The 17,306-nt window shown below is 44.2% G+C and overlaps 2 protein-coding genes across 3 annotated transcripts in view; both read left to right on the plus strand.

Annotated features, from left to right (window-relative positions):
• The window catches only part of LOC135246031 (homeodomain-interacting protein kinase 2-like), a 90,776-nt gene extending 82,304 nt beyond the window's left edge, over positions 1-8,472 (plus strand). The window contains 1 exon segment of the mRNA XM_064319524.1: positions 1,386-8,472. Within this exon segment, the coding sequence (XP_064175594.1) occupies positions 1,386-1,859 (474 nt within the window). The 3' untranslated portion in view covers positions 1,860-8,472.
• Positions 8,473-13,081: 4,609 nt separating this feature from the next.
• The window catches only part of LOC135245778 (UPF0606 protein KIAA1549-like), a 48,665-nt gene continuing 44,440 nt past the window's right edge, over positions 13,082-17,306 (plus strand). For both annotated transcript variants that reach the window (XM_064319046.1, XM_064319045.1), the window contains exon 1: positions 13,082-15,089. In XM_064319046.1, the coding sequence (XP_064175116.1) occupies positions 14,963-15,089 (127 nt within the window). In that variant the 5' untranslated portion in view covers positions 13,082-14,962. The remainder of the gene's footprint in view (positions 15,090-17,306) is intronic.

The following is a 17,306-nucleotide window of genomic DNA, read 5'->3' on the forward strand; positions in this document are numbered from 1 at the left end:
TAGCAGGTCGGCTAGCAGCTAGTAGGTCTCCTAGCGGCTAGCAGCTTTCTTAGCCGCTAACAGCTCTCTTAGCGGCTAGCAGGTCTCCTATTGGCTAGTGGCTAATAGGTCTCTTAGCGGCTAGCAGGTCGGCTAGCAGCTAGTAGGTCTCCTAGCGGCTAGCAGCTAGCAGCTCTCACATCGGCTCTCCTAGCGGCTAACAGGTCTCTTAGCAGCTAGCAGCTCTCCTAGTGGCTAGTGGTACTCCCAGTGAATAGGTTGCAACCTTCCTTTTCCTAATGTGGAATCATTACTTTGTCGAACTGGGAAAAGAAAATGCTTATTTCCAGGAAGCGTTTTGGGACGGTTTAAGAAAGTTCTGGAAGATTCCTGAGATAATCTGTGAATTCCAGACGGCCCGTTACTGAAGGCTTATCTGCAATTGGACGATTCACAACCCTGTATTTAATCAATCGCACGATAAATCGAAAGCAAAATAATGTTGAACAAATTGAAGGAAAGGCAACATGTCTTTCAAAAGCGAAAATGGCAAAGGCTCACCCTTTAGAAGTCTCTCTCTGTCCTGTTACTTCCTGTCTCTTTCTCCCTCAGATTTTATGACTCAGAAAAGAACAGAGAATTCAGGTTACAAATCTGCACCTTACTCAGACAAAATGACTCTGCATGTGTGGGGCATACCACCTGGCAAATTAGTTTTCACTGAAATGCATGAGGAAAAGGGCTGTATAAATCTCAAGGAAGCCAGGTTTCAGGGTAAAACTTATTTAGTCCTGGGAGAAGACTCTCTTCTCTGTCTGGGTCCCATTGAGTTCTTAGACAGCTATGTTTGTGGTGGGCCTAGGGTCTATATTGGTTTCCCAATCAGTATTTGATGTCATCAGCTGATTGGTCCACTGCATAGTGCTAGAGTTGTGACTGGCCCCTCTCTCTCCCGCCATGCAGACACTGTGACCCACCAGAACTCCGCCTACAAGTTCAAAACTACCAACGGGATGCTGTCGGGCAACGGCCTCCCCTCGGGCGGCGGGGCAGGGGGCGGGGCTTACCGGCAGCAGCGCTCCGGGCCCCACCCCTTCCAGCAGCAGCAGCCCCTCAATCTCAGCCAGGTTTGTAAATGCATCATCTAAAATCAGTATTCTAGCACTTTCAGTCACCAGTAGTGATTGTGACATCAGCATTAGAATGTTCAGTCGAGAACGTTCTAATCGCATATTTGTGACCTCACACATTAAGGGTTAAAAGAACATCCTGTGCTTTTCAGTGCAGTAATACACACACGCAGTTATAATATTTGCGTAGCATTGAGTGAGAGCAGAGAGTTCCTCTGCTGGCCGCGCTCCTGTGCTTTAATCCAATGCGACCCCGTGCTCTGGCTCCCCCTACAGGCGCAGCAGCACATGGCGTCCGAGCGCGGCGGCGGCCACCGGCGGCAGCAGGCCTACATCGCCCCCACCATGGCGGCGCAGGCGCCGTACTCCTTCCACCACGGCAGCCCGTCCCACACGGCGGCGGCGGCGGCGGCAGCGGCGGCGGCGGCCGTGCACCAGCATCTGGCCTCGGCGGCCCACCTGCCGGGCCAGGCCCACCTGTACGCCTACGCCGCCGCGCCCGCCGCCCTGGGCTCGGCCGGCGCCGTCGCCCACCTGGTGACCTCGCAGGGCGCGGCCCGGCACGCCTACCCGCCGGGCGTGGTCCACCAGGTGCCCGTCGGCGTGGCGCACCGGGTGCTGTCCTCGCCCGCCCTCCACCCGGCCCAGTACCAGGCCCAGTTCGCCCACCAGACCTACATCAGCGCCTCCCCGGCCTACGCCGGATACCAGCTGAGCCCCGCCAAGGTCAACCAGTACCCTTACCTCTAGAGCGGGCCCGACGCTGGAGCCCGCCTCTCTGCTGCTGCTGACCCCTCCCCCTCCCCCTCCCTTAACCCCACCCCTCACACACCCGCTCCCTCCGCGGGAAGACGCTCGATAGCGATGGCGGAGAAGAAAACGCACGCCCCTCCCGCTGGGTTCCAACGAAAGGGGAGAAAGTAGGGGGGGGGGAGGAAAAGATGAATTTTTTTCCCCCAAAAGGGCCAGTTCGTTGCTTTTGTTGTTTTATTTTTTTAGAGTCTGAATCTGAAATATCGATTTTTTTAACAGAATTTGAAGGCGATTGGGTGGTTTTTTTTTGTTGTCGTTGCTGTTTTTGTGGTATGGTCACCTCGACGAGCCCCTTATCGAAAACAGGTGGAAATTTTTTTTTAATGGAATTTTTTTGAATTCTCACCTCTTTTTTTTGTTTTCACTTTTTTTGTTTTTTTAAGGCGACGAAAATCAGACTGACTGAGAGGTCAGAGAACTGGACGCGTTGACCTCTGGTGGGGAAAAGGAATGAGGTGAAATACGGATACCTGCTGCTCTTCAAAAAAAAAAAAAAAACTAAACAAAAAAAAACACACACAAGCGATGGCCTTGAACTGTCTTAACCATTTTCCAAATCATTCGCCCGGGGGGTGTGGACGTTTCCCCCCTGGCTCAGAAGAACGAGTGGAGGAGCGAGTTCAAACGAAAGACAAAACTTTTTAGCGTATTTATAGGCTTTATTATTATTATTATTATTATTATTATTATTATTATGTGTGCGTCAGATTTTAGATCCTTTTTTCGGGGCAGGAGGTTTTTAGCACGGGCCCCTTTGAAGCCGTTTGCACCCTTTTTGGATTTTGTGAAGAGCGTCTCTTTATACCAATAGATCTGTGTGTGTGTCTCTCCTCTCTCCATGTGATTGCACAAAAGTGGTGACGATAACGTAGGCGTGTACAAACGTGACTGTCCGTGTGAGTACCCTTCCTTCTTAGCCGGTAGCATCGTTCCCTCGTAGTGCCTTATCGATCTTACTGACGCAGTTTTTTGCAAGTTTACTGAGCCGGGAACTCTTGGAACCAACGGGGGGGGGGACATTTGGAAGGCGGACCGAAGGCTCCTTCCCTTCCTTGCTCGTCGAGACGGAACTTCCAGGCGTACGCTGGGCCCTGTGAAGCCGCGGCGTTGGCTACTAGCGCTTGGCTAACGGGAAAAAATGTAGATGAGTCGATGGTCATTGTTGGCGCTCCTCATTTGTCGTGCATGAGAATAGCGTCCTGTGTGGTTTTTTCGTGCTGTTTTAGGTCACTTGCGCGGAAGGAATATTTTTGCGTTGGGTAACGAACCAAAGTCGCCATTTGGAGAATCGTGGTTTTTTGTTCAAAAGAAGCCATCTTGTGTTTTTGTGTTCTGTGCGCGCGAGCGTGCACTTGGGCCGCGCGGGCTGGACGCTAGCTGTCGCGGAGGCGTTGTAAGGCTACGTTGTAGCTCTGAGCTGAGCGTGTCCTCTGGAGTCCGTCGAATGCACCTGCGAATGGCCGACAAAAGGCTAAAACGCTAGCAGGCTAAAAAAAGCGGTCTGAAGCGGTCGCCGAGGCCGGGGGAGACGGTGGAACGCGGCCCCGGGTCCGAGCTGAGCGACGGAGCGAAGAAGTCAAAGAAGATGCGGGCGTGGGCTTGACGGGCAGGAAGTGACGTCCTAGGGGCTGACTGGAGCGACCGGTGATAGTGCGGCGTGCGGGACTGCGGAGCGCCGGGGGGGGGGCGGTTGGGGGCGCGGGACCGTGAGGACAGGTGCGAGGGCCGGTTTGATCAAGGACGGGTGTGAGGGCTTGGGAAGGACGAAGGGAAATTCTGCGTCTTAACGGAACTCTTAAGAATAGCTGTCTTACTGGGATTGAGCAGGTCTGTACGAACGGGCCCACAGGGGGCGCTGTCGGGCCGTGTGGCGTTCTCTGTGGGGGGTGGGGGCGGTGGGTGGTTCATCTGGAGAGGAGCTGGGGAAGGAGTTAGGTTTGGAGCGTAGCGAGTGTTCTGTGTAGTTTGTCCCCTTCGGGACACCGTCGTGGGTCTGTAGCGCACGGGTTGGAGGGGGCGTGTTCCGTCGTCGCCGCGAAGGTCTTGACCGCGAACCGCCTCTGGGTCCGCGCGCGTCGCGCCCGTCCGTACGCGATGCGACGGGAAAGGGGCCGCCTGACTGGTCGGTCCGAAGCTTCTCGTCCAGGCGGCACGACGCGACGCGACGGGGGAGCTGTGGTCTGTGGTCTCTCCGGTCCGTGGTCCCTTCGGTCTGTGGTCTCTTCGGGCTTCGGTCGGTCTCACCGTAGGCTTTAGGGTCCGTTTTTTCGGGAACCAGGAACAGGAAGTGGGCTCGAGGGACGCCCCGGCGCCATTGGCGCGTGACGCGGGGTTTATTAGGCCCCGCCCCCCCCCCCCTTTTCCCCTCGCATTTTGCCATAGTAGTTTTTATTATTTAATTTCATCTTATTTTGTACACAACTGGTTTTGAGTTTTAACGTTTAGAGGTAGGTTGCGTTATTGTTATTAGAGATTGTTGCAATAATTCTTATCGACATTATATGAGTGTGCGTGCGTTTGTTTTGTGTTGTTTTTTGTGTTGTTCTTAAATTAATGCAATTCGTGTCTTCGTTCATAGTCGAAGTAAGATGTTCTGGGAAGGAAAAATGACCCGAGCGATCAGTGCTGCTGTAAGATGTTCCAGCACCAATAATAATAATAATAATCATGAATATTAATGAGGTTGTTAATGATGCTAATCGAACGGGGGCCCTGATAGGTGGATAGCTGCACAGAGAGCTCCAGAGCAGTCTCGTATGCCCCCCAAACCAAAAAAACGCCCTCCTCGCCTGGAGCAGGATCGGTGCCCCATTTTCCTCCCTAATTTCTGGGGTGCTTTTCTACGGCGTCCCCAGCAATTTTCAGCACTGCCTGTTTGTCAACTTCTGCCACCCCCCCCCACACACACACACACACACCTTTTATTGGCTTTCCATAGTGGATACAGAACAGCCTGGTGAAGCACATAGTCGTGGGAGTCATTGTAGAACAAAGAACAACATTCCACTTTGCCCACTGCATGATGGGAGATTGCCTCCCCCCCCCACCCCCCTTCCCCCTCCCATCATGCAACGGGCCACACAGGGACAAGGTCGCCACTTTTAAGGACCTTTTCTTCCTCTTCCGTGCGAAGACCAGCTTGCGGCCTGTTGTCAGTCAAAGGAAACCGGCAATAGCAAGTGTGTGATTCATCTGCAGTGTGTATACACACACACACACACACACAGAGTCATTTTGTACCTACACCAAGTGTCACACTTTTAAAAGACACATTTAAGAAAAGGAGAGGTGGAACTTTTTTGGCTTGCTCCACCTCACGCACCTGGGTCCGCTTACCCGTTCGTCGGTACGCCTGCAGGCACCAAACACGCGCGCGAAACACACAAGAGCCCTGCCAAAATAAGAGTTGCCGCATCATCGTTTCAGCGGATCCTTTTCTGGAAGGTTCTCGCCCGGTTCGCTGTGGCCACGCCCATCCTTGTGACGTCACTGTCAAAGGCTAACATCTGTCTCACTTCTCATCGTTTAATCTGGCCAATCACATTATTTCTCCCTGAAGCTGGTAACTTTTACCAAAATGAATTTTCACGTGAACAGTAATTACATTTTTAACTGACGTGCTTTAATTTGACGTGATATCTTTTAGCTTTTTTAAATTTGTCAACAAAAAAAAATATATATCGTTTTACGATAGAGTGCCATAGCAGTCGCGTGTGGGGTGAAATTCAACGTAACAATAATACCTTTAAATAAATGGTCACTAGTATGAAACGAATGTTTAAAAAATGTGAAGCTGGAATATTTGAGAGGCTTTAGATTTCTTTTCCTCTGTGGTGATGATAATCAGAAGTGTAGACGTTATATTTCTCGTTTCTGTGCTGAACGCATTATGGCACCACAACGAAGGCTATACGTTTGTACCGCCCAAAACAGCTCCACGTTTGTTTTGTGATATTGTGACATCTCTAATTTGATCTCAGCTTTGAGAGTATGTTTAAAAAAAAGAGTTGTGGTTTGTTTCTTTTGACACCTTTTCATTGTTTTTTTTGCCCAATGGAAGCTACGCTAGATTTGTAGAAGCTGCAAGTAGCCCTTTCTCTCCGACAAAACTCAATAGTTTTAATGGACTTCAATGCAGGATTGGAAGAAGGAAATAATGTGATGTCATCATTTAATTTTTCAGTGCTGAATGTTTGCGTTGTACTTTTTTTAAAAACACGTTTTCTTTTTGTTGAATAGATTATGCATTTGTTTTCTCTGACAGGTGAATTAGAAGCATGAGAATCATTACAGTAACCTGTTTAATCACCAAAATGTATTTCAAGGGGCTGACAGTTTCTTATGTCTTCATATTCTTAAGGAAAAAACTGACAAAGTCTTTTAATTAAATCCTTTACAGTACCTGCCCTCCATCGTGATCTTAAAATCTGTATATACTGCCTTCTAGATGATGAACTTTTTCTCTCATAGCTTTAAGGATGGCTTAAAGTTTAAAAAACAGTGGTGTGTTAAAGTCAGTTTGGAAGCCAGTTTTTTCTTTTTTTTAAATACAGCTTTTGGTTTAAAGGGCCAGTGTGTATACGCACACCTGATTGTACTAATCAAGGCGCTTAGCAACGACTCTAGTGGTTGATTAGTAGAATCGGGTGTGTGCACCCACACTGGCCCTTTCTGGATAAGACTGGGGACCCCAGCTCTAAAACATGAAAAAGCACCTCATTAAGGAAAATTAACAGCTTGTTAAAATTCTGGGATTGCAGTTGAGGTTGGAATGAAAACCAGCATACGCAGTGGTCCCCCAGGACCGAGCTTGAGAACCACTGTGCTAAAACTACATTTCCCAAGCTTACGGCAGAGATTCAGAGACTTGCGCTGGATCCTACCTTTTCGAATTGAATTCAGACATTCCTAAAAAGCCGTGTGTAAAGGACCCTCTGTGCTGTCTCAGGTGAAAGTGCCTGAAGTGAGTACTTGAAATGTTTTTGATACTTCGGGGAAAAAGTGGACCCCCAAACCCCCCACCCCAACCCTCAATGATGTACTCAACTGCAGTGCTCCAATTGTTTTGTACATCACACTCTTTTCTACATGTTTAGGGTTGGCAAGAGGAATTGTGATAGGTACTTTCATAGACCTCATTTTCCTTACAGACCAGCAGTTGCTCTGTTGTCCAGTTTTCATTTTGGGGGGTCCCAAGTTGCCAAGAGGAAGCAAATGATGCCATCACTTTATCGCTTGGTGTCAAAAAAAGCCAAATGATATAATTTTGCCATTTGAATTATTTCTTACAATAATAACCAAAATAATTTGTGAATTACTATGTTAAGCTTTTTTTTTTTTTTAAAGTACAATACAGAAGTGTATTTCATAAAAGTAACCGTCGATTTGCTTTTCCTCCAATCGAGATACCATTTGCAATAACCGAGAGAACAGAGGTCTGTTCCTCAGAAAACAGAAACTGGTTTGCGCTCGTACCTGCCCGGTTCCGTTACGTGCCGTTGCAACGGACGCGTGAATATTCACGTGCAGGACCCGCGAATTATTCTCCCTCCAGCCAGTCCTTTGCATTGCAAAATGTTTCTCGTGAACACGGACAGACCTCGTTTTGCGACGCCTTTGATCGTCATAAACCGCGAGATCCCGGCGATAATTTGTAATCAAATCCCTGCTAGCAACGACTGCTTTTGTGTTACTTTTTACTTTTTTTTTTTTGTTGTAATTACAGAATATGTGTGATAATTGCACAAAACGATGCTTGATATGAAATGAAGGCAGACAAAGAAAAGTTGTGTGCCGTTTCTCTTTTAGACCAATGACAAGCGCCAGCGCCTGACCCAACGTGTCCATGGCTGTGTGGTGTTACCTATGGTTTTCGCTCTCATTTATTGTTGTGAACGCTGTTGTGTGCTGCAGCATTTCCACGCTTGCTACACTTTGTTAATTGTCTTTTAGTTGTTATCGTTTTTTCATTTTACCGATGGGGAAGGGGTTTGCAAAAGTGTGATGTCTCGTTTTATCTATATGTTGATGTAGTTTCCCCTGTTCCTTACTAACATTAAGTATGTTATGAGAATGGATATTTTACTGGCTTATAGAATGTTTTAAATATAATATTGTTTATAATGATGACGATAAATTAAATTCTTAACCGGTTGAGTACCTCCTACTAAGCGCTTGTGTTACCATTAAGACGTTGTGTGCTTCTCTTAATAATCATTTTCGTTGTAGAAAAATGGAGTGCATTTATATTAGTCTTCAACACCAATAATAGCATTGTAAATTTACCGAGGATTTTAACAGAGAACTTGGTTAGAAAATATAGTTATTTTGACTGTTCTATTTACTAACTGTAGGGTGAGAGGGGGCTCGCGTTGTGGTGAACTTTGTTATAGCTTGTTATTCACTGTTACTTTTGATCATTTTTTCGGTCTCCGAGGTGAATCGAGTTATTAAATGAGAATTTGTATGCTCACATATGCATATTGTATATGTGTAGAAATGTAATCACAATTTGTCTTGGATTTACATTAAACTGTTGAGTCATGGCGTCTCTTCTTGTAATTGTAACGTTATTCGTTTGCATATGTCCTGGGCAAAAAAAGGACCAAGCCCAAAATGGCAAAAAAAAATTTGCTTGTTGACTTTTGCTGCAGTGAACTGTTTGGGGAAAAGCTAGAAACAGGGAAATTTACTTATACAGTAGACAAATTAACATAATGTCAATTAAAAGAGTCATGTTTTGTATTTGGTTGCATATCATTTGCATGCCATGACTTACTGATGTCTGTGATCTATCAACATCATCAGAGTCTGGATATCTTATTTTCAGGTTGTCCTACAAGCGATACAAAAACTCTTTGCATTTGAATGGATCTCTATGGGAATTGGGGGTGGGACTAGATTCAGCTGTAAATCATGCTGATACAGTATGGAACACATTTGTTGGCTAAATGGCTTTAAGTCATCAAGGGTCCAAGGTATCAAATGAGCCTCAAATCACCGTGCTGCTGCCAGATATGCAGTAGATCCTACAAGCATTGTTTCTCCTGATTAATTTTCCTGTTGAACTCAATGGAAAAAATATTCAGGAGAAACACTCCTTTTTTTTGCCCAGGAGTGTATGTGTGGTGTGGAAGTGTGCGTCATAAAGAATGCATTGATCACTTTTGGTTGAAATGTGAGAGTGCGTGTTATGTAAACGTGCATAGCTGCCATTTTATAAATGAAAAAAATATTATAATATAATTATAAAATGAAATTATAAATGAAATTATACACCCCGTTGCATTAACTTTACCCCTAAAATTCTAGCATATACAACTGTAACTAAAACAGTGGCTTTCTCTCAAGCTAAAATGGAATTAGCGATATAAAATATGTGACAATATGAATGAATATGTTGGCTATGATTTGGAAAATGATGTCATATTTAATTTGTCACCCAAAAGAGATATGTTTGTGGAGTAAATGAAGTGCCACATCATGCCACTCCTGGACAGAGGTTTGGGATTGGTTAATACTTGGTTCAGTTGCTGCCTGATGTGGTATTGGTGGTGCATTAGGGAATCTGTTCTTCTGGACCAAATAAAACCCAATGCCCCAGTATACTGATAGGGACACTATCCTATAGGAGAAGGCGAGGTTAAACTCAGTCCTAAGTTGTATCTAGCACAGGGGTGGACAGGTCTGGTTCTGGAGGGCTGGTGAGTATAGGGTTTTTGTTTCCACCAATTACTCTGGATGGACTGGCTGTACAGACCAACACTGGCTCCCTAGTGGATTAAATCACAGTATAGCGGAATGCATGCAGTTATCAAGAAATTCAGCTAAAATGTCAGGTGGAGTAAACTTTAGGGCTAATTAAGTAACTAAGGCCATAAGCTGGCATGAAAACCAGGAACGGATACGGCCCTGGTTGCCCACCTCTGATCTCGAACATGAGGCGACACTGGTGATAATGGATTACTGGACCTTTTCAATTTACACCACTAGATGGAGCCATACAGTCAGGCTGATGGTATGAGAGGCGAATGATAACGTGTTTCAAAAAAAAAAAAAATAATAAAATGGATTATGAATTTGAAATTTCTATCAAACCAAAGAATGAAGAGCCAACCAGAGTTCTAATAAAACTGCTTCTGAGACTAGCAAGGAGGAGGGGAGTTTTAAGGTGTCACGGGCAAACCATATTGTTTAATGGCTCTTGCTACTATATAGTGTTTCCATAGCAGGACCTTAATATGCTGACCTGGTAGCACATATCTGGTGATGAAATTCACTATTTGACCAGTAATTTGCAAGTCTCTGAATATATCAAGCCAGAAAGTGGCCAGTAGTAACTGAAATAGTCTGGCTCATGAGCTTTATCGCTAAAAAGGCTGAAGTTGCTAAAAAGGAAATTTGTGCTGAAGTAGTCGAGTCAGCCTGCTACCTCACGCGGGGTATCTTATAATGCTTGGTCACCTCAGAGACTCAAATCCCTCAAGGTTAAGCTTGTCTGAAAACGGCAGACTCCATAAAGCTTATGGAAATATGCGTCGTATAATAACCTTATGAAGGCCGGGGCAGATGAAACAAGTTTTTTTCATAATAAAGTAAGTGTATATTTACTTCAAAGTTTATATGTAAGTATACAGGAACTATAAATATACATATATTTTATTTGTAAGAGAGTGGCGTGCTAGCTTAAAATGATATTTCCTCTAGATAAAATGAAAGGTGCAAAGCTCACTTAAAAGAAAACATAAGAAAAACATTTTTTTAGCATTTTTAAAAAGGCAAGCTGTTCACATACAGTACACAATGCATACACACACTTATATCTACATTTAAAAAAACTGAAAATCTTACTGATATCAAAATGTGGCCTAATTCTATATATTATGTGCTTTAAAATAGCTGACTCCATAAAGCATATTTATATATTTAATAATTGTTTTTAATAATAAAGGTAATTATAGTTTTTGTGTCACTCATATACAGAAAGTACCCGCAAAGATTTGTTTTGTTTTGTTTTGTTAGGTATGATGTATCAAGGCTGATTTTATTTATTGCAAGAATTTTAGACCTCCACGAATATCATGAGCTGATTTCTTTGAATAACAAGTAAATCACACATCTTCTGCTTAAAGTCTACTGTTTTTCTGATTCTTAAAAAGAAAATGTTCTCTGGATTTTGTGTGAATAGATAGTAGTCTGGATTAAGTGCTACAGAAACCGCCTTGTCATTCTGTATGTTCGTTCTCACCGAAGCATACAGTATATTGCCAAGAGTTGAATGTTATATTGGATTGTTGCCCAGGAAGAGAGGTTCTATGCGCTGAGTTTTTGATTCGGTGCCTCTTAAGTACATTTTCGTAAAAGTTATAGTTTCCTTTCAACCAGCAGACGGTGTGTGTACTCTTGCTAATCAATGTCTGAAACACACAGCGAACCAGCAGACACCGCGTTTGACAATCTTGCCTAAAGCCATGTACATAGCTAACGTTAGCTAACTTTTCAAAGACTAGTTCGCTGGCACGAGCTTTTGTTTCTGAGGTAATTGTTTTTTGTGATATAGTGTAAAAAAAGAGATGTAAACCATTATAATTTGTGATAACATGAAATAATTTCATTCATTTAAAATAAAAATATTATATTTACCATTGGGTGGATCACAACCCTAGTCAGTAGCGTTTAGTCTCCACTGCGCGTCGCCGTCATTTCGTTCCATGGCACGCTTCTGTTGCTTGTCGGCACATTTTTGAACTCTTCTGCCAAAATAAAATGTATTTCTGGTTGTTCGGTGTTCCTGATTAGAACATCGCTTACAGCTGCGGCTGCAAGTTACATTTAGCGATTTTTGAATTCTGAGTTTATGCACGTGACTCATGCTAGTAAGACTAGTGCGAAGATCAATTTGGTTTGTTAAATTAAATCAGTTTATATTCGTACAGCCAGAAAAAAAATGTATACGAGTTATTTAAAAAAAACTATTTTGGTGCTGCTATTTTGGAAATGTACTCGTGCATCCAATGAATGTTTTAAATGTAATGTATTAATTTTTAATTGGGAGCCATTTGCCTCAGCAAAAGAGCGAATATTTTCAATATAGAAGTGGCTCTCTGTTAAAGCATTACTTTCTCAACAGCGGGATCTGCGCTGGCTTCACCCACCCAGGAACTGTGAATTCCGTCCCCACTCCTGCAGTGTGTGTACGTGTCGAACCTGCTGATACATGTAGAATGGACCATATCAGAGATTGGCAATGGGGGCGTATCTGTTTCTGGTTTTCATGCCAACTTCCGGCCTTAATTACTTAGTTAGCCCGAACATTTATGCAGTCTGACAACTTCTGCTGTGTTTCTTGGTAAGTGCATGAATGACAGGCAAAGACTGCTCTTGTGTCCCTATATGAACAATGTTACTGCAATCTAACCAGTGCTGGTACAGCCAATTAGCTCATTTAGCCAGGGTACGTGATGGACGCAAAACCTGCATACACGCCGGCCCTCCTGGACTAGATGATGATGATGATGATGATGATCCTGGAGAAAGTAAACGTAGAAGCAGGTGACAGGTAAGAGGGGACCTCCTGGGGAGGCCTGGAGTTAAATCAGTAAGGGGATAAGTGATGCCTGGTTTGCGTTATTTTACCAGGATATATTACCAGGGAAGCAGGAGAATCTGAGAAAAAAAGACCCATGTGTAAATCTGTCCTCTCGGTTTAGGAATTTTTGCGCACGGTTTATAATCCGTGCCCTCGAATTACGAATCCATGCACACGCATTTGTAAACCGTGCCCGCGAATTACGAATCCATGCACACTGATTTGTAAACCGTGCCCTCGAATTACGAATCCAAATCCGTGTGCATGGATTCGTAATTCGAGGGCACACACGGATTATGAATCCGAGAGCACGGTCTATAAACCGTGGGCACAGATTTCTAAACCCATAGTACAGATTAACACACACATCTTTTTTTTTCTCAGCTGACCCCAGGGGGCTCCGCAATTTCACGTGAAAACAGTGGAAAATTAAAATATAACGTAAATTAAAGTTTTCCTGATACTTTCAGACTTGCTGCAACAGAATTCATAAAACACATGGTTTAAGCACATCATGTGGTGGTGACAATAATCTTTCCTCTTCCCTTGTCTGCTTTGAATATTTCCGGCCCTCTGGTCACTGGAAGAGTAATTTCCTTATTGTTTGGTAAGGTTCACATTGCTCGAAGTAGAAAGCATCAGTCCATTTCGATTCCAATATTTTAGTGCGAGCCACAGGGCTGAGCTGTCGTTGTGGGTTGCCGTGTAACCGCAGACGCCAGTGAAGAGATCGATGGAACAACCTAACCCGCTTTTGATGGGCAGTGTCTTGAGCCAATGGTGTCGCGCCTTTACATCGCGCATCTAATCAGGGGCAAGAGGGAGCTGTCTTACCAACCCTGAAGACTAGAAGATAGAGAACGGGTGGAAAGATGCTCCAAGGAAAGGAAAGGAAACGTCACTTATCAATAAAATATAGTGGAAAGCAAGGGATATAATTAAATTTTAAAAAACGGGTTCGTCAAATGGATACTCAAGAAGTGGATATTGTCGCAAAAAGAAGCCGAGAAAACGCTGAGCAGCATTTGCATGGAAAAGACTGAATCTGATACGAGCTTGGGACAGGTTGGAATAACGTTTGTGGAGCATTGCATTGCTTTCTAGTTGTAACGTTGGGTAGGTTATAGCCATGTCCTGTGAGGAAAATTGTCTGCATAACGGTGCAATGTGTGGTTGATTAGCGAGCCGGATATTTACCCGTGATTTACAAAATAAAAACACGCACATATATCCGACATCCATTGAGTGTAGAAATTTGTGAAGTATTTGAAGAGAACTATTCTGAAAGTGTGGAAAATAGAGAATTAGCCGTTGCTTTGGAAAGCATAGACAGGAGGGGGACGTGCTTGGAAATAAAATATAGCTAGCATGTCAAAATGATCGCAGTGCGTGAACCACTGATTGCCACTGTGTTTATAGTGGTTCTCTTGAACTTCAGCTAGCGTATATGTGGTTACACGAATACATCTAGCTAGCTGCCGTATGCATTTTGAAGATTTGTTTTGTTGGAAGCTAACAATAGCTAGTAATGTTGGGGTATTTGCCGGTCGGGCTAGATAGTTTGCTGGCGAAGTGATCAGCTAAAATATAATTTTCACGTGTTGCAATATAAAATGAACATGCACGTTTTCCTTTGTAACCATAAAAAAGCACAAAGGGGACAGGACGTCTGAGTTTTCTGTGCCTAGAGTTAACGTTGCCTGAGCTAACCAACGTTAGCTAGGTAACGGTAAGCTTTCTCCTGCGCTCCATGAGCTGAATCGGCTATCGGCATGTATTTTCTAGCTAGCTAGTTAGCTACCGAGAAATAACTTGGTCGTCTATTTGAATTGTACTAGGGAAAGTAGTTTTATAGGTTCGAAGCCAGTATATTGCTAGTCAATAGCCAGTGTGTAGGCAACAAGCTGATGGGCGACGTAGTTAATGTTTTATTTATTTATTATTTATGTTTGTTCTTACGAATTCTTGTTTCAAAACCACCGAATTTTGATGGACATCCGTAGAATTGAATCCGCTCGTTTTTTGGCGAAAAACACAACCAAGAACCCGGAAAAGGAATATCCTTGAATTTGATATAAATGTCATGTAGATACCGCTGGCTACAAGATCCTAGCTGTCGTTAGCCAGCTTGCGATTGCGCGTGGATAGCTTATAAAACATACTCGCAAATAAGATTAACGGTTTTGATAACGCAAGGCTGGCTAGATAGCGAGGATACCCGCATGTTTTAGAAACAGGCTACACTATTTTAAAAATATATTTATGTTTTTTTTATGAGCTACCGACAATAAGCCGCCCCTGGAGCATTTGTTTAAATCGTGGGAAATGAAAGGAGGGACACACTGACTGAGGGAAACACCTGCATAAACCTGAATTCTTTCTGCTGCTTTGAGGTGACCACTGGGATTAATTTTGCAGTTGCATTCAGATAAAATGTCATGATTTTTATGCAATGGAGATGACCACGGATTCGAAGGTGTTCCCCAGGACCCCACTGCGTCTTCGATGCTGTTACGCGCTGCTTATACTGGGATCTATGGTGCTAGTTTCTATGACGACAGCAAGCCCCCCACAAACAGGTAAGTGACCCAAGGTCCTTCAAACATCGTTTTTCCCGTAAATACAAAGATCAATTTGCTGATGCACCAGTGTAAATGTTACATTAGAGCAGGAATTATAAGTTTAGTGCACGGAACGTGCACCATTTCTGGATTCTGAATGCCGCCCCAACCCACCCCTCCCTCTTTCTCCCTCCCTCCCTCCCTCACTCTCCCTCTCCCTCTCCCTCTCTGCACAACGCAGAACACCGGCCTGGCGTACATTCTCAGGCGAAATTATATCTTTTAAATGTGTTGCAATTTGCGTGGTGTTGCAACATAGTGTGCCAGTTTAGGTGAAATGCACGGACTCTATAGTATCTGTCATCGTTTTTCAGTTTTAGCATTATTTGGTATTCAGTTACGACGAGGAGAGATTTTGGCCTATTCCATAAATGCAATGCAAAATATGTCAGAACACTCAGACCTCTGTTAATGATTTTCGGTTGCATTCATTCTGATATAGTAGGCGTGTCAAAAAGAATTAAGATTGATTGGAGCACAGAGGTGTACAGACATCATGCACACTGCAGATGACACCAACCATTTGGATTTTTAATTGAATTAACAATCGATAAATAAAAAAAACTGTGTGGAGTATGTGTTGTACTGAGGTTTTGGTATATTTGTGCAAAAACCTGAATATTGCAGTTAACTTATTACAAACTCATCTTCCTCAAAGCAGCAGCAGCCATCTTAGTTTTCATGCCAGTTCATTTGGATTGATAGTCTGCGAAATGACACTTGATAAATGTGGCCCTGTAGCAAAAAAATAGTACTACATATTTATGCTGGTCTTATACATGAAACGTGCACAATGTTAGCTGTCTGTGTTAGCCACCGGGTGAATTTCCTCGATGTCTTCCCCTTGCAGACTCCTTTAGACAGCTCTTCCTTCCTCGTGGCCTTAACCTTTGAAGCACCCTTTCACCCGATATCGATCTGGATATTTTTTCAACAATTTCACAGGTGGACTGCGTGGCAGACAGCTTTGCTGTCTCTGACTCGACCAGCGCTTCTCACGGAATACACTCAGACCTGAAAGTAGGCTAATTTCCTGCAGATTGTCCACGATCAAATTGTCAGATACAGAAAGGCTATTATTTGGGCTCTTATTTGGATAAATGGCCTAGTGCTCGTTGAGGAAATGGACTGTTTTGCATGCGAAGGAGCGCCAGTTGGTAACGGGGGCGATTGTGCGGATAGCATCCTGCCAGTTTCGTATGGGGGAGGGGGGCAAAGCAAGATCCGAACCCCGCGGAGGAGTGACATTCGCACAGTAGCGCGGCCCTGTTTTGAAGGGGCCGCTTGGCAACGTGCTGAACAGCAAGCGCCAACAAAACAGCAGGAAACGGGCGAAGCACCAGCCAAAAGGCTCTCTGGGCCCTATAGCTGCGCTGCGTCGTTTCTTCGCTAGGCTGTACTGACCTCGGCGACTTTCTCGTCTTTTAGCGTTAACCGCGGCGCGCAACAGCTTTTCAGGCTCGGGTCTGTTGGGGCCAGCAGGCTCGCATTTGATAACGTAATGTAATGTAGTGTAATGATAGCGCAGATGGTAGTTTGACTCGTTTAATATTTATTCTGGCTCTTGAATGGAAATACCACCCCCCCCCCTCCCCCTCCCCCTTTCCCCGGCCATTAGCAGGTGGTGGATTGGTGGAGGTAAGACCAGGTTTCATTAGAAAAACCTGTCTCCGGTGCACCTCTGAATGTCACGGGCTTAAAACGAAAGTGGTTTGGCGGGTTAAAAAATTTTTTTTTTGCTTTACTTCGTCCATCTGTTGAACTTTATTTTGGCTACGCTCTCAATGTGTAAATAATTATTCAGAGCCAGCGTTCTGGGATTCATTGCGGCCCATAAACATGTAGAAATGTTTTTGTCTCCTTTATAGTGAGTTTCCATTCCATCCACGTTTTGTTGTTCTGTTCATCGTACGGTGGTTAAGACTCTGGTAGTTTATTACGAAACAACCGAGTGAAGTAGCTGCATGACACCGAACCTTCAAGAGCTATGAATTGTGGTTTTTGGCCTCTTTCTCTGCTGGAATAAGGAAGTCTAAATAATAACCCTTCTCTTTTGGTGTTCATACTTCATACCTGATCTAGTCTATTCATTTGGTGGGGGCGACATGCAAAATAATAAGGCATTTTCTATTCTCTATTTTGATATAAATATCACATTTTGAATAATGTCAACTT

The sequence above is a fragment of the Anguilla rostrata genome, chromosome 19, assembly GCF_018555375.3.
Source record: "Anguilla rostrata isolate EN2019 chromosome 19, ASM1855537v3, whole genome shotgun sequence".
NCBI classification, from domain to species: Eukaryota; Metazoa; Chordata; class Actinopteri; order Anguilliformes; family Anguillidae; genus Anguilla; species Anguilla rostrata.